At 43.8% G+C, this 18,051-nt stretch overlaps 1 protein-coding gene across 25 annotated transcripts in view; it reads right to left on the bottom strand.

The window, feature by feature from the left end:
• The window catches only part of BIRC6 (baculoviral IAP repeat containing 6), a 258,658-nt gene extending 243,749 nt beyond the window's left edge, over positions 1–14,909 (bottom strand). For 22 of the 25 annotated variants that reach the window (XM_054475624.2, XM_054475623.2, XM_063648841.1 and 19 more), the window contains exon 1: positions 14,513–14,905. In XM_054475624.2, the coding sequence (XP_054331599.1) occupies positions 14,513–14,837 (325 nt within the window). In that variant the 5' untranslated portion in view covers positions 14,838–14,905. Of the gene's footprint in view, positions 1–13,684; positions 13,874–14,512 lie in introns of those variants that run through there. The other 3 variants (XR_010123126.1, XR_008500630.2, XM_063648843.1) reach the window with 3 other exon arrangements.
• Positions 14,910–18,051: the final 3,142 nt, after the last annotated feature.

Here is an 18,051-nt window from a genome sequence, read left to right on the forward strand (position 1 = left end):
CTTCACACCTGTAATCCCAGCACTTCAAGAGGCCGAGGCGGGTGGATCACTTGAGGTCAGGAGTTCGAGACCAGCCTGGCCAACCTGGTGAAACCCCGTCTCTACTAAAAATACAAAAATAACCGGGCATGGTGGCAGGCACCTGTAATCCCAGCTACTCGGGAGGCTGAGGCAGGAGAATCACTGGAACCCGGGAGGTGGAGGTTGCAGTGAGCCGAGATCGCGCCATTGCACTCTAGCCTGGGTGACAGAGTGAGACTCTGTCTCAAAAAAAAAAAAAAAAGAATAAACACATACACATGGGGCAACAGCCTATTAACTATGCTATTAACTAAGGAGGGGGTAGTTCATAACACATCACTATGATCCAAATTCTATAAAAATATATTAAGCAATAGAAGAGGCCAGGCACGGTGGCTCATGCCTGTAATCCCAGCACTTTGGGAGGCCAAGGCGGGCGGATTGCCTGAGCTCAGGAGTTTGAGAGCAGCCTGACTAACACGGTGAAACCCCTGTATTTTGTCTCTACTAAAATACAAAAAATTAGCCGGGCATGGCGGCATGAACCTGTAGTCCCAGCTGCTCGGAAGGCTGAGGCAGGAGAATCGCTTGAACCCAGAAGGCAGAGGTTGCAGTGAGCTGAGACTGCACCGCTGCACTCCAGCCTGGGCAACGGAGCGAGACTCTGTCTCCAAAAAAAAAATAATAATAGAAGAAAGTAAAAAGAAATGCCAAAGTGTTAACAATGCCCATCTCCAGGTAACGAAATTATACGTACTTACTTTTTCCTTAGTCTATCTAACATCCTATAAGGCATGTCACTTTTAAAATTGAAAATTTCCCTTTTTTTTTTTTTTGAGACAGGGTCTCACTCTGTAACCCAGGCTGGAGTGCAATGGCGCGATCTTGACTCACTGCAACCTCTGCCTCCCAGGCTCAAGCAATCCTCCCCCCTCAGCCTCCCAAGTAGCTGAGACTACAGGTGTGTGACACCATGCCCGGCTAATTTCTGTATTTTTTTGTAGAGACAGGGTTTTGCCATGTTGCCCAGGATGGCAAAATTGAAAATTTCAAAGGAAAGAAATTTTTTTAATTAGTTACCAATTCTAATACTTTAAGAAATAGTATACAACCCTAAAAAACTTGCAAAAATGTTACAAGAAATACATTATCTTTTCAAACTGACAATACACTGTAAAACTCCATTTCCACTGAGATCTCATCAGACTTCAACGCTTAAAACAGCCTATTAAAATGTACTATATGCAAAGATCATTCAAAGTCAATAAAGAAGATACAAGCCTGTATCAGAACATCTCCTGTAACCCAAAAATATATACACCTACTATGTACCCACAAGAATTTTTAAAATTTTTTAAAAAGGTACAAAATTAATGTAAGGTTCTCACAAAGCTTTTGATATAATTAACCAAAAATGAAATCATTTAATAAGAGAAAAAATGTTAGTAACACTATAGTATTAAAAGCCAAAATGAGTATTCCTATAAAGCAGAACTCACTGCAAAACAAGTTTGGGAAAGTTCAGTGACTGCACCACGAAGAAAGGGTAACACATGATAAAACACAACATAAAACACAATGCAGGGACAGCGTTGTTTCAGGCAAGAGAACCAACATCTACTTAAGCAGAGAAGAGGTTCTCCAAAAGATACAAAATTACTGGAATTAAGAGTTCCAAGTTATGACTCTCTTCATTCACATTAACCAAAAGTGTCATCAGACCACTCTTATTTTGCTATAATCTTCAGTATCTAACATCATTTGTTTTGAAAATATAATCACCACAAAAAATTTATCATGGAGACGGCTCAATCTCTAAAGACCTACTACTCCCTGTAAGATACTTGCTGTGGGGTTTCTTCATACACATTGTTCGATTTATCATAGTTAAATCTCTCAACATCTTGGGACACATAAGTTATATTATTCCTTTAGGATGCTGACCTGGCACACCTGTGCGTGCCCTCTCTCTCTCTCTCTCTCTCTCTCTGTGTGTGTGTATATGTATATGTATATACACACACACACACACACACACACATATATATATAATTTTTTTTTTTAAGAGACAGGGTCTCACTGTGTTGCCCAGGCTAATCTGGAACTCCTGGTCTCAAGCAATCTTCTCACCTCAGTCTCCCAAGTAGCTAGGACTACAGGTGTGCAACCTGGCTAAACTGCTATAGTTAAGTAAAATTTGAAGACTAACTTCCCCAGCTGATGTTGGGCAAGAGAACCCTTAACCATCTGTAAATCAATGGCGCCGGGTGAGATGGCTCATGCCCATAATCCCAGCACTTTGGGAAGCTGAGGTGGGCGGATCACTTGAGGTCATGAGTTCGAGACCAGCCTGGCCAAGGTGAAACCCTGTCTCTACTAAAAACACAAAAATTAGCCAGGCATGGTGGTGTGCGCCTGTAGTCCCAGCTACTCGGGAGGCTGAAGCAGAAGAATCGCTTGAACCCGGGAGGCGGAGGCTGTAGTGAGCCGAGATCACACTACTGCACTCCAGCCTGAGCAACAGAGCCAGACTCCATCTCAAAAAAAAAAAAAAATCAATTGCTACTGCTGCACAAAGGTGCCAATGTGAGAAGCAACTCAGCTACTAATCAATATAATAATCCTACAGTTTGGAACGTGTGCCCCTGTGAATTTCTATTTAGAGCTCATATTTGAAATTACTGTTTTCTGTTTAATATAGATGCCAGATATCTCCTGAATGGTCGTCACACAGACATCTTCATCACTCCTTATAGAGCCTACATTTTAAGTCAGCCCAACTCGAATTCCATCCAAATATGAAAATCTATCTAGCTGTTTTTGTCTATTATATAACAGACAAACGAAATGTCCCCTGGTTATCTGCACTGATGCTATCTTGCATCATGCAGATCTTTACTCAAACACCACCTCAAAGAGGCCTTCCCAAGACTACCTAAAAGCACAAATTTAATATACCATCACCCTCATATCAGTGTAAATTTCCTTATGGCATTAATTACTATAGTATGTCAAGAGGTAACTAATGCCGTAATGACACGGTGGCTCACACCTGTAATCCCAGCACTTTGGGGGGCCAAGGAGGGCAGGTCACTTGAGGTCAGGTGTTCCAGACCAGCCTGGCCAACACGGTGAAACCTTGTCTCTATTAAAAGTACTAAAATTAGTTGGGCATGGTGGTATACACCTGTAATCCCAGCTGCTAAAGAAGCTGATGAAGGAGAATCATTTGAACCCAGGAGGAAGACGTTGAAGTGAGCTGAGATCACACCACTGCACTCCAGCCTGGGAGATAGAGTGAGACTCCGTTTCAAAAGGAGGGGGGGCGGCGGGAAGCTCTCATTTATCCCAGACACACTAAACAAAGTTCTCTAAAGTCGAGAGAGTTAGAGAGTTTGAACTCCTGTTTTATTTATTTATTTATTTGGTGTGGGGGACAGTGTCTCACTATGTCACCTAGGCTGGAGTGCGATGCTGTGATTTCAGCTCACTGCAACCTCTGCCGCCTGGGTTCAAGCGATTCTTCTGCCTCAGCCTCCTGAGTAGCTGGGATTACAGGGGCGCACCACCACACCCGGCTAATTTTTTTTATTTTTAGTAGAGACAGGGTTTCACCATGTTGGCTAGGCTGGTCTCCAACTCCTGACCTTGAGATCCATCCACCTCGGCCTCCCAAAGTGCTGGGATTACAGGCATGAGCCACCATGCCAGGCCAGGGAGTTTGAACTCCTAAACCTAACTGCACATTAGAACCGGCTGGCACACTTCTAAGTAGAAGAAGAAAAAAAAAACAGTATGCCTGGGCTGCACTCCAGGCCACTTAAGTCAGAATACTGCGGCCCAAGCAAGGTATTTTCTTAAAAGCTCCCCTGACAATTCTAAATGAACAACAAAGGTTGAGAACCACTGCCCTGTGCCATCTCCCAGTCTTCTGTCTCTCCTACTTCATAAATCAAAGTAAAAGTACATAAACAAATTATGAAGATTTAAATTCCTGGTGCCCACAATAAATCTTGAAGACATTCCCATCTTCCCCACTCAAAAATTCACTTCCTCTAAAAAGTAAACATAATATTTACCTCCTCTAAGATGCATCCCTGATTTAACATACTCAAACCTGATGATAATTACTTTTTGGGGGAAGGTGGGGGCAGCAGGGAGACAGAGTCTCACTCTTCTCGCCCAGACTGGAGTGCAGTGCTGTGATCTAGACTGACTGCAACCTCTTCCTCCCGGGTTCCAGCGATTCTCCTGCCTCAGCCTCCCGAGTAGCTGGAATTACAAGTGTACACCACCACACCCAGCTAATTTTTGTATTTTTAGTAGAGACGGGGTTTCACCAAGTTGACCAGGCTGGTCTCAAACTCCTGAACTGATCTGCCTGTCCTGGCCCCCCAAGTGCTGGGATTACACGCGAGAGCCATCATGCCCAGCCTAATAATTACTTTTTTTAACAGCACTGTTCCAGCCACAGACTGTTTTGTTGTTTTTGGTTTGTGTTTTTTTGAGATGGTGTTTCACTGTTGTTGCCCTGGCCGGATTGCAATGGTGCAATCTCGGCTCAGTGCAACCTCTGCCTCCCAGGTTCAAGTGATTCTCCTGCCTCAGCCTCCCGAATAGCTGGGATTACAGGCATGCACCATCACACCAAGCCAATTTTGTATTTTTAGTAGAGACAGAGTTTCACCATGTTGGTCAGGCTGGTCTCGAACTCCTTACCTCAGGTGACCCACCCGCCTTGGCCTCCCAAAGTGCTGGGATTACAGGCATGAGCCACCATGCCAGGCCACAGACTGTTTTATAAAGCAATTACTGTATTCTTTTTATTTGTATCTCTATCATCTCCTGTCTGTATTTCCTTCTTTTTGCAATTTGTATCTCTATATGATCTTCTCTTCTACACCCAAGTTTATCTTAACTTTTTTGTATCCCTTACATTTGAAGTGCTACAGTTCTACAGTTTGCAAAAAATTTCTATGTTCATTATCTTATCAGATGATGAAACAGCCTGGGTATTAAAAGCCCCTTTCTCCCCTAGGCTGGAGTGCAGTGGCACAATCACAGCTCACTGCTGCCTGAAGTGCTGGACACAAGTGATACTCCTGCTTCAGCCTCCCAAGTGGCTGGGCCTACAGGCATGCACCACCACACCCAACTAATTTTTTATTTTTTTGTAGAGACAGGATCTCACTATGTTGCCCAGGCTGGTCTCAAACTCCTGTCCTCAGACAATCCTCCCACCTAAGCCTCCCAAAGTGCTGGGATTACAGGCCATTAGCCCATTTTAAAGTTGGTATCTCAGAGAAGAATCTTGCCAAAGGCACCCTTTTCATGAAGCCATCAGCAATACAACACACATATCAGAGAGGTAACTCCTGCTTGCGTACCCACTGTTCTTACATACTATATTACAGAAATCTATTATTTTTTTAAGTTCTATATATAGTTATAGCCAACATTCCTAAGGACAGACTACTAAATGTTTAACAATTTAAGTATAGTTACAACTAGAGATTTTCAGTTTAAAAATATATAATACATTCACATTTACCTCTGCTCCCTCCCAAGATCCCACTGAAAAAACAGTAAAGGAATAAAGAAGGTATAGAACAAACCCAAAAAGACAAAAAGAACAAGTGAAGAGAAAATAGCAACAAAATTCTTGAAGTTGGAGGGCAAATGGAAAAGCATTAACTAACCTGTTTCCTCTCCTCCCCAAAAATCTTAAAGCTAAGCCAGCAGGGAAAGAAAGCCCAAAACATTCACGTTGTATTCTTTCTCAAATACATAGGTAAAAGAGGTCTAATAATTAAAATTGCTGACTGGGCATGGTGGCTCATGCCTGTAATCCCAGCACTTTGGGAGACCGAGGCAGGTGGATCACCTGTGGTCAGGAGTCCAAGACCAGCCTGACCCCATCTCTAGTAAAAATACGAAAATTACCTGGGCATGGTGGCACACGCCTGTAATCCCAGCTACTTGGGAGGCTGAGGCAGGAGAATCACTTGAACCCAGGAGGCAGAGGTTACAGTGAGCCAAGATCACATCACTGCACTCCAGCCTGGGCAACAGAGCAAGACTTCATCTCAAAAAAAAAAAAAAATTAAATTAAATTAAAATAAAAAATAAAATAAATAAATAAATAAAACTGCTTAAAAGCAGTTGCTTTTTACAATATTTTCTCAATTAACTAATACTGCAACCAAGCTCCAATCATAATAGGGCCCTAAGTTTTTACCTTAAACTGGGAGTTCTTGTACTTTAAAATATGGGAATCATGGCCAAGGTGGTTCAAATTAACCTTGTTATCTACATAAGGCAGACAAACACTTGTTGAACTGAACTATATAATTTAAGACACCAAAACAAGAAGTAGGGCCAGGCACGGTGGCTCACACCTGTAATCCCAGCACTTTGGGAGGCCAAGGCGGGTGGATCACGAGGTCAGGAGTTCGAGACCAGCCTGGTCAACATGGTGAAACCCTGTCTCTACTAAAAATACAAAAAATTAGCTGGGCGTGGAAGCGCACGCCTGTAATCTCAACTATTCAGGAGGCTGAGGCAGGAGAATCGCTTGAACCCGAGAGGCGGAGGTTACAGTGAGCTGAGATCACGCCATCGCACTCCAGCCTGGGCGACAGGGCGAGACTACGTCTCAAAAAAAAAAAAAACATTTATTGACTGCTTATGGTGAGTCAAGCAGTATTCTGTATGTATCAGTTTATTTAATCTTTACAATAACCCAGTAAGTTAAGTACTGATTATGACGCACAGAGAGAGGTTAAGCAGTTTGCATAAGGTCACACCTGGAACTTAAATGGTCTGGCTCCAGAGCCAATATTCTATTCTTTCTTAATATCACTAAAGTCAGTCAACAGAAACAGAGCCAAAGTACATATTCATAGCCCAAAAAAGATTCTGCTAAATTAAGTTTTTATAAAAACTCAGATGCATTCATAAGACAACTATCTTTTAGGACTATTGAGATCCCAATTCTATATCATGTTTATCTCTCAAAGAATAGTTGAGAGTAGGAATGCCGCATGTACCAAAGTTAGCCAGGAATTAGAACAGTTTTGAATCATTTACGGTTTCTATCACTGGGAGACTGCACATTTTAGCCAAAAAAAATTATTTCTTGAGGACTATGCAGGCACCATGACTTCTCAGAGCAGGCAGCTCTGGGCCTGAAGTTTGATCAAGAAGCTCTTACATCAGGAAAGAAAAAAAAAAACAAACACCCGATCTAAGCCTCACTGAAGCTACAGTAAAGTACAAAGATCTTCCTCTTATTTATGACCACTATACAAATTTCTCAAATCAAAGTCATTATCTGTATTACTGAGGGACTGACTCTAAAAACCTAGTGAAAAAAAAAGTCACTATCTATATAGGAAAAGAAAAAAGATACAAAGAAATGTAAAACTGGAGTGTTTGTCTAAGAACACTGAGCAGGGCTGGGCGCAGTGGCTCACGCCAGCAATCCCAGCACTTTGGGAGGCCAGAGCAGACGGATCACGAGGTCAGGAGTTCGAGACCAGCCTGACCAACATGGTGAAACCTCATCTCTACTAAAAATAGAAAAAAAATTAGCCGGGCATGGTGGCGGACACCTGTAATCCCAGCTACTCAGGAGGCTGAGGCAGGAGAATCGCTTGAACCCAGGAGGCAGAGACTGCGCCACTGCACTCCAGCCTAGGCAACAGAGCAAGACTCCATCTCAATAAGTAAATAAATTAAATAAAATAAAAACATTGAGCAGGTTTTTTCTTCTTCACTGCAACACAGATCTGGAATTCACTTCGGAAACTAAAGAGACATGACTTTCTCCTACCCATATACTGCCATATCCATTGATTAATACCCGCAAACATATACCTTCACTTACTTATGTATATATACTACATAAACAAATCTGTATACACACAGAACTAGTAATACAACTATCTTAACTTCATTCTGACATTTAGCCACACCAATACACTAAAAGATATTTATCCAAAAGATTACTGTATATTTGTTACAAACATTTATATTTCCATCTACATTTCAATGTTATCTGCCTATCCTCTATGTATAAACATTTAGTGAACATTTTTTAAAGTAATCGCGAGGAGTGTGGCAATATTGACCAAGCAGCCAAGAGACTCAAAGGAATTAGCATTCACTGAGCACCCCCTATTTCACATTTGTCATGTACTGTTAGGCACTTTTAACGTGTTTGACCACTTAATCTTCCCCACCATCCTATTAAACATTAATCTTAATTTACAGATGAGGAAGCTGAGGTTCAGGAGGTTTAAGTAGTGAGTTCATAAAAGAACTAAAATTCAAAATTCAGGACTACCTAACATAAAGCATATGCTCTCTCCACATAATCTCAAAAAAGCTTATAAAAAAGACAAACAGTATAAAATGTACTACACTTGGGAGGGGCATTATTTCAGGAAGTAAGAGAAATCATCACCCTCAGTAATTAAGTAAGAGAACACCTTAACAATATCTTACTCTTACAAAAAAGCAAAATCTAGATGGGTTCTGCAGGATGGTGGAAAGGGGTAAATCACAAAAAAACCTTAGGAAGTTCAAAGTTCAGTTTAAGTTCAAAAACTGAATATAAAAAAGCTTTAAGTAAAAAAGAAAAAAAAAGCAAGGTTTTGCTGTTTTTGTTTGTTTGTTTGAGACAGAGTCTTGCTCTGTTGCCCAGGCTGGCACAATCACAGCTCGCTGAAGCCTCAACCTCCCGGGTTCAAGCAATCCTCCCACCTCAGCCTCCCAGGTATCTGGGACTACAGGTGTGCACCACCATGCCCAGCTAATTTTTTTATTTTTTTCTAGAGACAAGGTCTCACTATGTTGCCTAGGCTGGTCTCCAACTACCGGGCTCAAGCGATCCTCCTGCCTCAGCCTCCCAAGGTGCTGGGACCCCAGGCATGAGCCACAGCACCAGGCCAAAAGCAAGATATTTACAGAGAATTAAAGTAGATAAGACATTTTTGGGGCACTTGTCTGGTAAGTACACCGCTGCAAACACTTTACATGCATAACCACTTAATCCTCACAATTAGTACAACTATCTTCATTTTGCAAATAAGGAAACTAGAACAGAAATATTAAATAATTTAGTCAAGGTTATACAGGTGTTTAAAAATTATTCTGTGTAATGGGATGAATTTTTCAAAAAAAATTTTTTTAAGACACTGGGATCTTAACCCAAGCTATCTGTGTCCAGAACCAAGCTCCTTTCTAACTATTATGCTAAATTTCATGAACAAACAATAGCTAGGGTGAAGGACATATCTAGTAATATGAACAGTATGGTCAAGTGGTGTGTAGCTTTTTTATTTTTAAAACCCAAAGTCAGGCCGGGTGCGGTAGCTCATGCCTGTAATCCCAGCACTTTGGGAGGCCAAGGCAGGCGGATCACGAGGTCAAGAGATCGAGACCATCCTGGCTAACATGGTAAAACCCCATCTCTACTAAAAATACAAAAAAAAAATTAGCCGGGTCTGGTGGCGGGCGCCTGTAGTCCCAGCTAGTTGGGAGGCTGAGGCAGGAGAATGGTATGAACCCAGGAGGCAGAGCTTGCAGTGAGCCAAGATCGCACCACTGCACTCCAGCCTGGGCGACAGAGCAAGACTCTGTCTCAAAAAAAAAAAACCAAAGTCAGCAAGTAAACATATAAAAAGAGACAAATGAGCACATGAAAAGATGCTCAACATCACGTCATTAGGAAATTACAATTTTAAAAAAGGAGATACCACTACACAACTACTAAAATGGCCAAAATATAAAACCCCCAAATGCTGGTGAGGAAGTAGAACATTCATTGCTGATGGGAATACAAAATGGTACACAACCACTAAGAGTCTGTCAGTTTCTTACAAAAGTAAACATACTCTCACATGCAACCCAGCAATTGAGCTCCTTAGTATTTACCCAAATGATTTGAAAACTTATGTCTACACAAAAACCTGCACATGTTTACAGCAGGTTTATTCATAATTGCCAAAACATGGAAGCCAGCAAGATGTCCTCCAGTATGTGAATGGATAAACTGTGCTACATCCAGACAATGGAATATTATTTAGCGCTAAAAAGGAATGAGCTATCAAGCCATGAAAAGACAAGGAAGAACTGTAAATGCATATAGATAAAGAAGGCAATTTAAAAAGTCTACAAACGGTACAAATACAACTATGACATTCTGAATAAGGCAACACTATGAAGACAGTAAAAAGATCAGTGGTTGCCAGCAGGGAGAGGGGAGGGAACAGTTGGGGGGAAAAGGAAGGGAAGGATGAATAGGCAGAGCAGGGGATTTTTAGGGTAGTGAAACTATTCTTTATGATAGTACAATGGTGGATACATGTCACTATACACTGTCCAAACCCACAGATTGTACAACACCAAGAGTAAATCCTAATGTAAACTATGGACTTTGGGAGATGATGACTGTTAGTGCTAAGTTCACGGATGGTAACATACCACTCTGGTGCAGAATACTGATGGGTGGGAGGCTGTATGTGCATGGAGATAGAGGGTATATGGGAACTGTCTGTACTTTCTGCTCAATTTTTGTTGTTAACCTAAAACTGCTCTAAAAAAGAAACGTATATTTAAACAAAAAAAAAAGTCAAGGAATGTGTTTATTTAGCAATTAGTATATAAGGAAGTACTAATATACTCATTGTTATATATGCATCAAATCAAAAATACTCGAGTTTATACTGTATATATTAGGGCTGGGCACAGTGGCCCACACCTGTAATCCCAACACTTTGGGAGTCCAAGGTGGGCAGATCACTTGAGGTCGAGTTCGAGACCAGCCTGGCCAACATGGTAAAACCCTGTCTCTACTAAAAAAAAAATTTTTTTTTTTTAAAAATTAGCCACGTATGGTGGTGTGTACCTGTAATTCCAGCTATTCGGGAGGGTGAGGCAGGAGGATCGCCTGAGCCCAGGAGGCAGAGGTTACAGTGAGCCGAGATCGCATCACTGCACTCCAGCCTGGGCCACAGAGTGACACTCTGCCAAAGAAACAATAATAATAAATAAATATATACATACACACACACATACACACACACTGTATACTAGACATCCTGGGGAAGGGATATATAAACAAATAAAGTACCTCCCCAAAAGGAGCTTGAAATATGAGACAGACCTCATATATTTACAAAAAGCTAAATGAAATGGAATTTAAATAGTTCAAGATGGTTGAAAAAATACCACAAAATAGTAAGCTGTCAGATTACTAAAATGGACACTAATAGGACAATGTGTGCTTAGGGCTTCAGTCATTTCTGGCTAAAGGGATCAGGAAGTTAAGATACGCTCTAGGTCTTGAAAATGACTAAGACTTAGCTAAATGACTGGAGCGAACTGGTGCATTCCAAGAAAGAACAAAACTACTGTAGTTAGGAAAGAGAATTAAATGGACCATTTCACAAAACTTATAAATAAGGATACAAGACTAGAGAGACTAGTAAAGGCCAGATCGTGCAGCTCAGCGCCTCAAAAACCTTCACTCTTAAATAATGACAGGGAGCAAATACTTACCCAGCCTGTGTATATACTGATAGCTCTTAATCCAGTTAAACTGTATAAACATTTTATATCAGATACAGGTAATATAAAGACATATACTAGTAGTCACAGTTAAAAATTCACTGTCTTTGCCACTCAATACATATACATACAAGTCCTGTTCCCATCCTTCAACTTCAAACCTACAGGCAACCCATAACCCTATAAACTGAACCCCAGGCATCCATAAGACCTATTACTGTATCACCTAGTCTTTATCCCCTCAGACACAGATGTCTTTCCTCTGCGGTAGAAAAGAAAGTGGCCCATTGCCCATAAACGGGAAAGAGGGATTATGTTAGGACCATGATCGCTACTGGCATCTTCTCTCTACTCTATTTATAGGGCTGTCACCCTCTATTAATCATTAAAAGCAAACTTACTAAATACCTGCAGATTCCAAGTAAAACATAAAATGCAGCATTCCCTCCTCAATCATCTGAACTGGGGCAAATAGGACCCTATACAACCTCTGATAACTATTATTAATAACAAACTTCTGGCCAGGTGGGACAGCTCATGCCTGTAATACCAGCACTTTGAGAGGCTGAGGTGGGAGGATCATTTGAGGCCAGAAGTTCAAGACCAGCCTGGGCAACACAGCAAAACCCCATCTCTACAAATACAAATAAATTTTACAAATAATAAGAAATTTCACTTCTCATGTATGAAAATGTTTCAGAATGCATCCATTGTTAACTTTCAAAGTTTTTCTGTAATCCTTCATTCCGTTCACTATAAACCCTTCTACATATTTTAATTCACATACTCAATCTTCATGCATGGGGACCTGCAATTGTATCCAATCCCAAACTCTTCTAATCAACAAATGCCCCAACAAAACCTGTTATCCCAAATCAACGCTATGTTTTACTTATCTACCTACACCTTCATGTTATACACCTAAAACCCTCCTCTTTAGTAATCCACCACTAAAGTGAATATTGTCTTCCCTTTCATGTACAGGCACATAAATATATGTCCAATTTCCCCAACCAACAAATCCTGACACACATTATTATTCTCAAACATGGCCTCCAGACATAAAAAGCACCCCATAAAATTCCTCTTTCTATCCAAAACACTTGAATACTTTTGTTAATGACTTTCTTTAGAAATCCTAGTACATATGATACCACTTATTCCAAGTTAAAAATCACAAAAATACTACATCTTCAAGATAGAAACATGTACTAAAAAGTGTAGACATGTATGAAAAGGATAAAATCAAATTAAAGATAACGTTTATGAAGAGGGAGGATTGGACGAATGCAGTCCAGGAGAGATTCAGCTGAGATTTTAATTCTATTTGTAAAGTTTTATTTCTTAACCTGAGTTGGGGATGCATGGTGTTCACTGTAATTACTCTTCATACCTTTTCATACTTGAAATATTTTTAAATGACTTTTAAAAAGAAAGACATCCAATTACTAATGAGCATCTCCCTCTTACACACAGTGACAAGCCATTATGTCCAAGTTGCAGTAACTGTTCACTGCTACATCTGGGCCACCCCATCATTTACCTAAGCCAAGAAAAGAAAAAATTACAAACCCACCTCCCAAAACTTTCTCTTAGATATGTTCCAGGTTTATAACCTGAAACTATACATAATCCAATTCTTTCACAACTCTCACATCAACAATAATTAACATGTCTAATTTCACGTTTGCATCCCTAAATTGCCATTTACTCTTACAAATGCCTTATTACTCACATAGTAAACTTTTCCTTGTTTGTCTACGTTAAAATACAAGTGAATTGGTTGACCACATAACCACTTCCACTTGGCTAAACGCAGACAGTTGTATACATTATATCTCTATGCAGGAGTCCAATTCACTCATATACTAACTTTTCAATCTTAACCTACAACATCCAAATTAAGCCACCCATCATTTAACCACAAATGAAATGTCATCTCCGCCAAATGTAACTCAGCCAAGACCATTCCAAAACCACTCCAGTCCGTCCACTGAGCATACACCTCACGCATCTAAAAGTCCCGTCCCTGGACCAAGGTTTACGCCACCCACAAGTGCTCTCCTCCAATGGTGAGACTCAGACACACCTTCAAATCCCAATTTTCGGCTCGCTGTGGGAAAAAGAGTAGAGACGGCCTGAAGTTACAAACCCAAAGGAATCTATTTTATACATCACAGGTGCTGACTTTCTCGTCACTGGGGCGTAGAAGTTGGAAGCCCCGAGCAAGGGGACCAGGTCTAGTCGTCTTCGGCGTCCGCAGAGTCCTACAGTCGTCGACCAAGCAGTTCAGGCAGCTGGCCCGCCTACTTCCCTCCCCACCCCCACCCCGGCCCACCCCACCCCCACCCCCACCCCCACCCCCACCCCCACCCCCACCCTGGGCTCACAGCCCGCGGTCTGTCCCCGCACCTGCGGGACCTGAGAACAGCAGACCGCCGGCTCCTCTCCCACAAGGGAGGGCTTGGGTGCCGGCTCAGACGCTCCCCGCCCCTCGCCTCCGGCCACCAGCCTCTCCGCCCGGGGTCAACCCTTCCAGCCTTCCGTTCTCATCTAACCGGACGCAGGACCGACAGCCTCTCCAGGGCCTACCCGGGCCTCGCTTCCTCCGGTGTCAAGCTCCGAGGCCTCCTCACCTCTCGCGGAGGACCAAGCCAGACCGGACGCTCCAGGCCCGAAAGGCAACTCCCCTCCCACCACTCCCTGACTCGCCGGTCTTTCCTCCCAGCTGCAGCCGCTGAAAAAGCCAAGTCCTAAAGTCCCCCTCCATCAGCTTCCGGGCCTCCCTTCACGGCCGGGCCCGAACCCCTAGCCCTGCCCTCTCGCCACCTCGCTTCCCCGAGTCGCGAGGCCGAGCCCCGGGGCTGGACGGCTTCTTTCCCCGGCTTCGCGCCCGCCCGGCGTGCGGCAGACTCACCACTGAGCGCCGAGGCCTGCAGTGTGGCCCCCGAGGTGCCGTCGATGACTTTGATGGTCCCGCGGCTAGTGACGGCCAGGATGGCGTTGAGCGCAGGGTGATAGGACAGGCTGTGCAGCCCGTCGGCGTCGCAGTGCATGCAGCCGTCCCGCAGCACCAGCCACTCTGAGACCCCGGCCGCCCCCGCCCCCGCCGCCGAGGAGCAGCCGGGGCCCGAGGCCGCCGCAGCCGCAGCCGCCATCTTCCGGCCTGCGCTCAGCACAATCACACTGGGAAGCGGCTCAGTGACAGTCCCGGGAGGTGCAGCACCACCGCCAGTCACCATCCGGGGCCAGGGGGCAAGCGGAGCGCGTTAGCCGGAAGTGAAGTCAGGCGCCCGTACGCACGCGGAACGTCGATCGCCCGGCCGGAGGGGCCAAACTCGGAGGGAGGCTGACGGGGGAGGGGGAGAAGCAGGGAGGGAGGCGGGGCCCGGGGCAAGGGCTTGAGGCCGGCGGGTGGAGCATGCGCGGGAGGGCTCGCGCGTGCCACGCGCCACGGGTCTGGCCAGCTCCGCGTCCGCAACGTCCCGGTTTCTTCCTGTGAGCCTAGGGAGTGGCGGCTGCCGAGTCCACCCCGCTCATCGCGGGTGCAGGGGGAGGGGTTGGCCTCCGTGCATTTCCGCTAGGTGGGGACCCCCGCCCTTGCGACCTGTTCGGTACGCCCGGAGGCCTTTTGCAGCGGTTCCAGTTGCGCCCTGACCGTTCCCGGTACGCGCGGTGCAGCTGTTCGGCCGCGGCCGGAAGCGGACCTCTGGGTCTCGGCCACGTCTCTGATGTGAGAATAAAGTCTGAGAAGCCTCTCCTTTGGATTGGAAGGAACCGAACGACCTTCCCAAACCTGTACCTTTTACCATGCCTGCCCTCCCCATTCCCAAGGCTTTCTGTTGAACAAAAGTACCAGATACGAGGTGCTGGAAGCGCATAGTTAAGCTTAGTTTCTCTATCCACATTCCAAACAACCCGAGTTACGGGAATTAATAGGAGTGTGGGTCTGTGTGAGTGTGTGGTGGGGTGTGTTGGAGGTCTAGAAAGGACTAGTCAATCTACTAATCATCCCCCCTTGGAGAATTTTTTAACTTTTCATTTTGAAATAGATTACAGTTGAAAATATACTACAGATCTCTGTGGTCTTTCTCTCCAAAAGCCATAACCCCTATCTAACTATGAGAAAACGATTGGACAAACCCAAACTGTAGGACATTATTTTTATAAAATACCTAAACACTACTCAAAGATAGTACAGAGAGATCCAATTTACTCTTTACCCAGTTTCCCCCAATGGTTGCATATTACATAATTTTAGTACAATCTCAAAAGGAGGGATTTGATAGTTGTATGAAGTGTCTATAGTTCAATGTCATTTTATCACATGTAGACCTACGTACCATAGTCAAGATGCAGAGTTGTATGTTCTATATGTTTTGTGATCATTAGGTTATTTTGGAAAGAACTAGTTTTCCTTAAAAACCTAATCAAAGATCTGTTGTGAGGATTAAGAATCATTTGTAAAATGTGTAGAAGAGCATCTGACAAGTATATACCAGGTGCTCAATAACAATTATAAAAGTTAATTGCCCTCTCACATTCATGCGAACTTCCTTCAGGAAATCTTCATGGATTACCTCAACTACATCTTAAACTATTAGCCATCAGGCTGCATCTGAAACACTTCGAGATTTGGCTGTATTCCTCTCTTCTTGGGGGTCCCTAAAATACACTGAAGTTCCTGGGCCTGCCAGAGAGTGACATTCCTTACTCATCTGTGGTTCTTTTTTTTTTTTTTTTTTTTGGCTTTTTTTTGTTTGTTTGTTTGTTTGTTTATTGAGACGGAGTCTCACTCCGTCACCCAGGCTGGAGTGCAATGGCGTGATCTCGGCTCACTGCAACCTCTGCCTCTTAGGTTCAAGCAATTCTCTGCCTCAGCCTCCTGAATAGCTGGGATTACAGGCGCCTACCACCACGCCTGGCTAATTTTTTTTTTTTTCGTATTTTTAGTAGAGACGGGGTTTCATCGTCTTGGCCAGGTTGGTATTGAACTCCTGATCTCATGATCCACCCGCCTTGGCCTCCCAAAGTGCTGGGATTACAGGTGTGAGCCCCCGTGCCCGGCCACTCACCTGTAAATTTGGGAACAATCAGGCCAGTTTTTCAAACGAAGACTTTATTGGCTCCATAAAGTCAACCATAGCTCCTTAAAACCATCTGGTCATATCTGAAAATATGACATTCCAGTCAAAACCTGGTTAATATAACCAGTGCCTCCAATTATGTCTTGTTACAGGAGAACACATTTTTATAGAATTATGCAAATAACTATATTGCCATAAAAATAGGAATACTTGGCCGGGTGCTGTGACTCACACCTGTAATCCTAGCACTTTGCCTAGCCTGGCCAACATAGTGAAACTCCATCTCTACTAAAAATAGAAAAAAATGAGCCAGGCCTGGTGGCAGGCGCCTGTAGTCCCAGCTACTAGGGTGGCGGAGGCAGGAGAATCACTTGAACCCTGGAGGCGGAGGTTGCAGTGAGCAGAGTTGGTGCCACTGCACTCCAGCCTGGGCGACAGAGCGACAATCCGCCTCAGAAAAAAAAAAAGAAAATGGGACAAGTTGAGTTTACCTACTTAGTAAGGGCTAAAGCTTTTTACTAATATTTGTGGAAAATTCTTTTTACTTTTTTTTTTATTTGCCCTGTTTCAAAACAGTCTCATTTTTTTCTCTCTTTTCAGCCTCAAGTGATTGATTTGGAGGGTCCTCTCAGTCCCTTCAGAGCCCCCAGTGGAGGGTAGGGAGCCTAAAGTGCAAGTGACTGTGGGGCTGGAGTGAGAAGGGAAAGGATCTGGCAGTGGTGGACAAAGTTGTCAAAGGATATAGTCAGTAGGGATTTCTGGTTTCAGAGAAGAAGGGTTTCAGGTGACAGAATTTCCCATGGGAGAAGCAAGATCCAATAGAGAGAATACAGAGGCTTCACAGAGAGCCAGAAAGAACATCCAGTCCAGAAGGTGCCTTTCAAAAGAAGCCTGGGACTGTAACATAGTTTCAGAGAGTATACTTTTTTTCCTTTTTTTTTTTTTTTTGAGACAAAGTCTCCCTCAGTAGCCCAGGCTGGAGTGCAGTGGCGGATCTCTGCTCACTGCAGGCTCCGCCTCCCGGGTTGATGCCATTCTCCTGCCTCAGCCTCCCGAGTAGCTGGGATTATAGGCGCCCGCCACTACGCCTGGCTAATTTTTTGTATTTTTAGTAGAGATGGGGTTTCACCGTGTTAGCCAGCATGGTCTCGGTCTCCTGATCTCGTGATCCACCCGCCTCGGCCTCCCAAAGTACTGGGATTACAGGCGTGAGCCACCACGCCCGGCCTTTTTTTTTCCTCATTTTAAGAGACAACGTCGTGCCGTGTCACCTAGGCCAGAGTCAGTGGCATGATCATAGCTCACTGCAGCCTCAAACTCCTGGGCTCAAGTGATCCTCCTGCCTCAGCCTCCTAAGTAGCTGGAATTA

This window comes from Pongo pygmaeus, chromosome 12, assembly GCF_028885625.2.
Source record: "Pongo pygmaeus isolate AG05252 chromosome 12, NHGRI_mPonPyg2-v2.0_pri, whole genome shotgun sequence".
Taxonomy (NCBI): domain Eukaryota; kingdom Metazoa; phylum Chordata; class Mammalia; order Primates; family Hominidae; genus Pongo; species Pongo pygmaeus.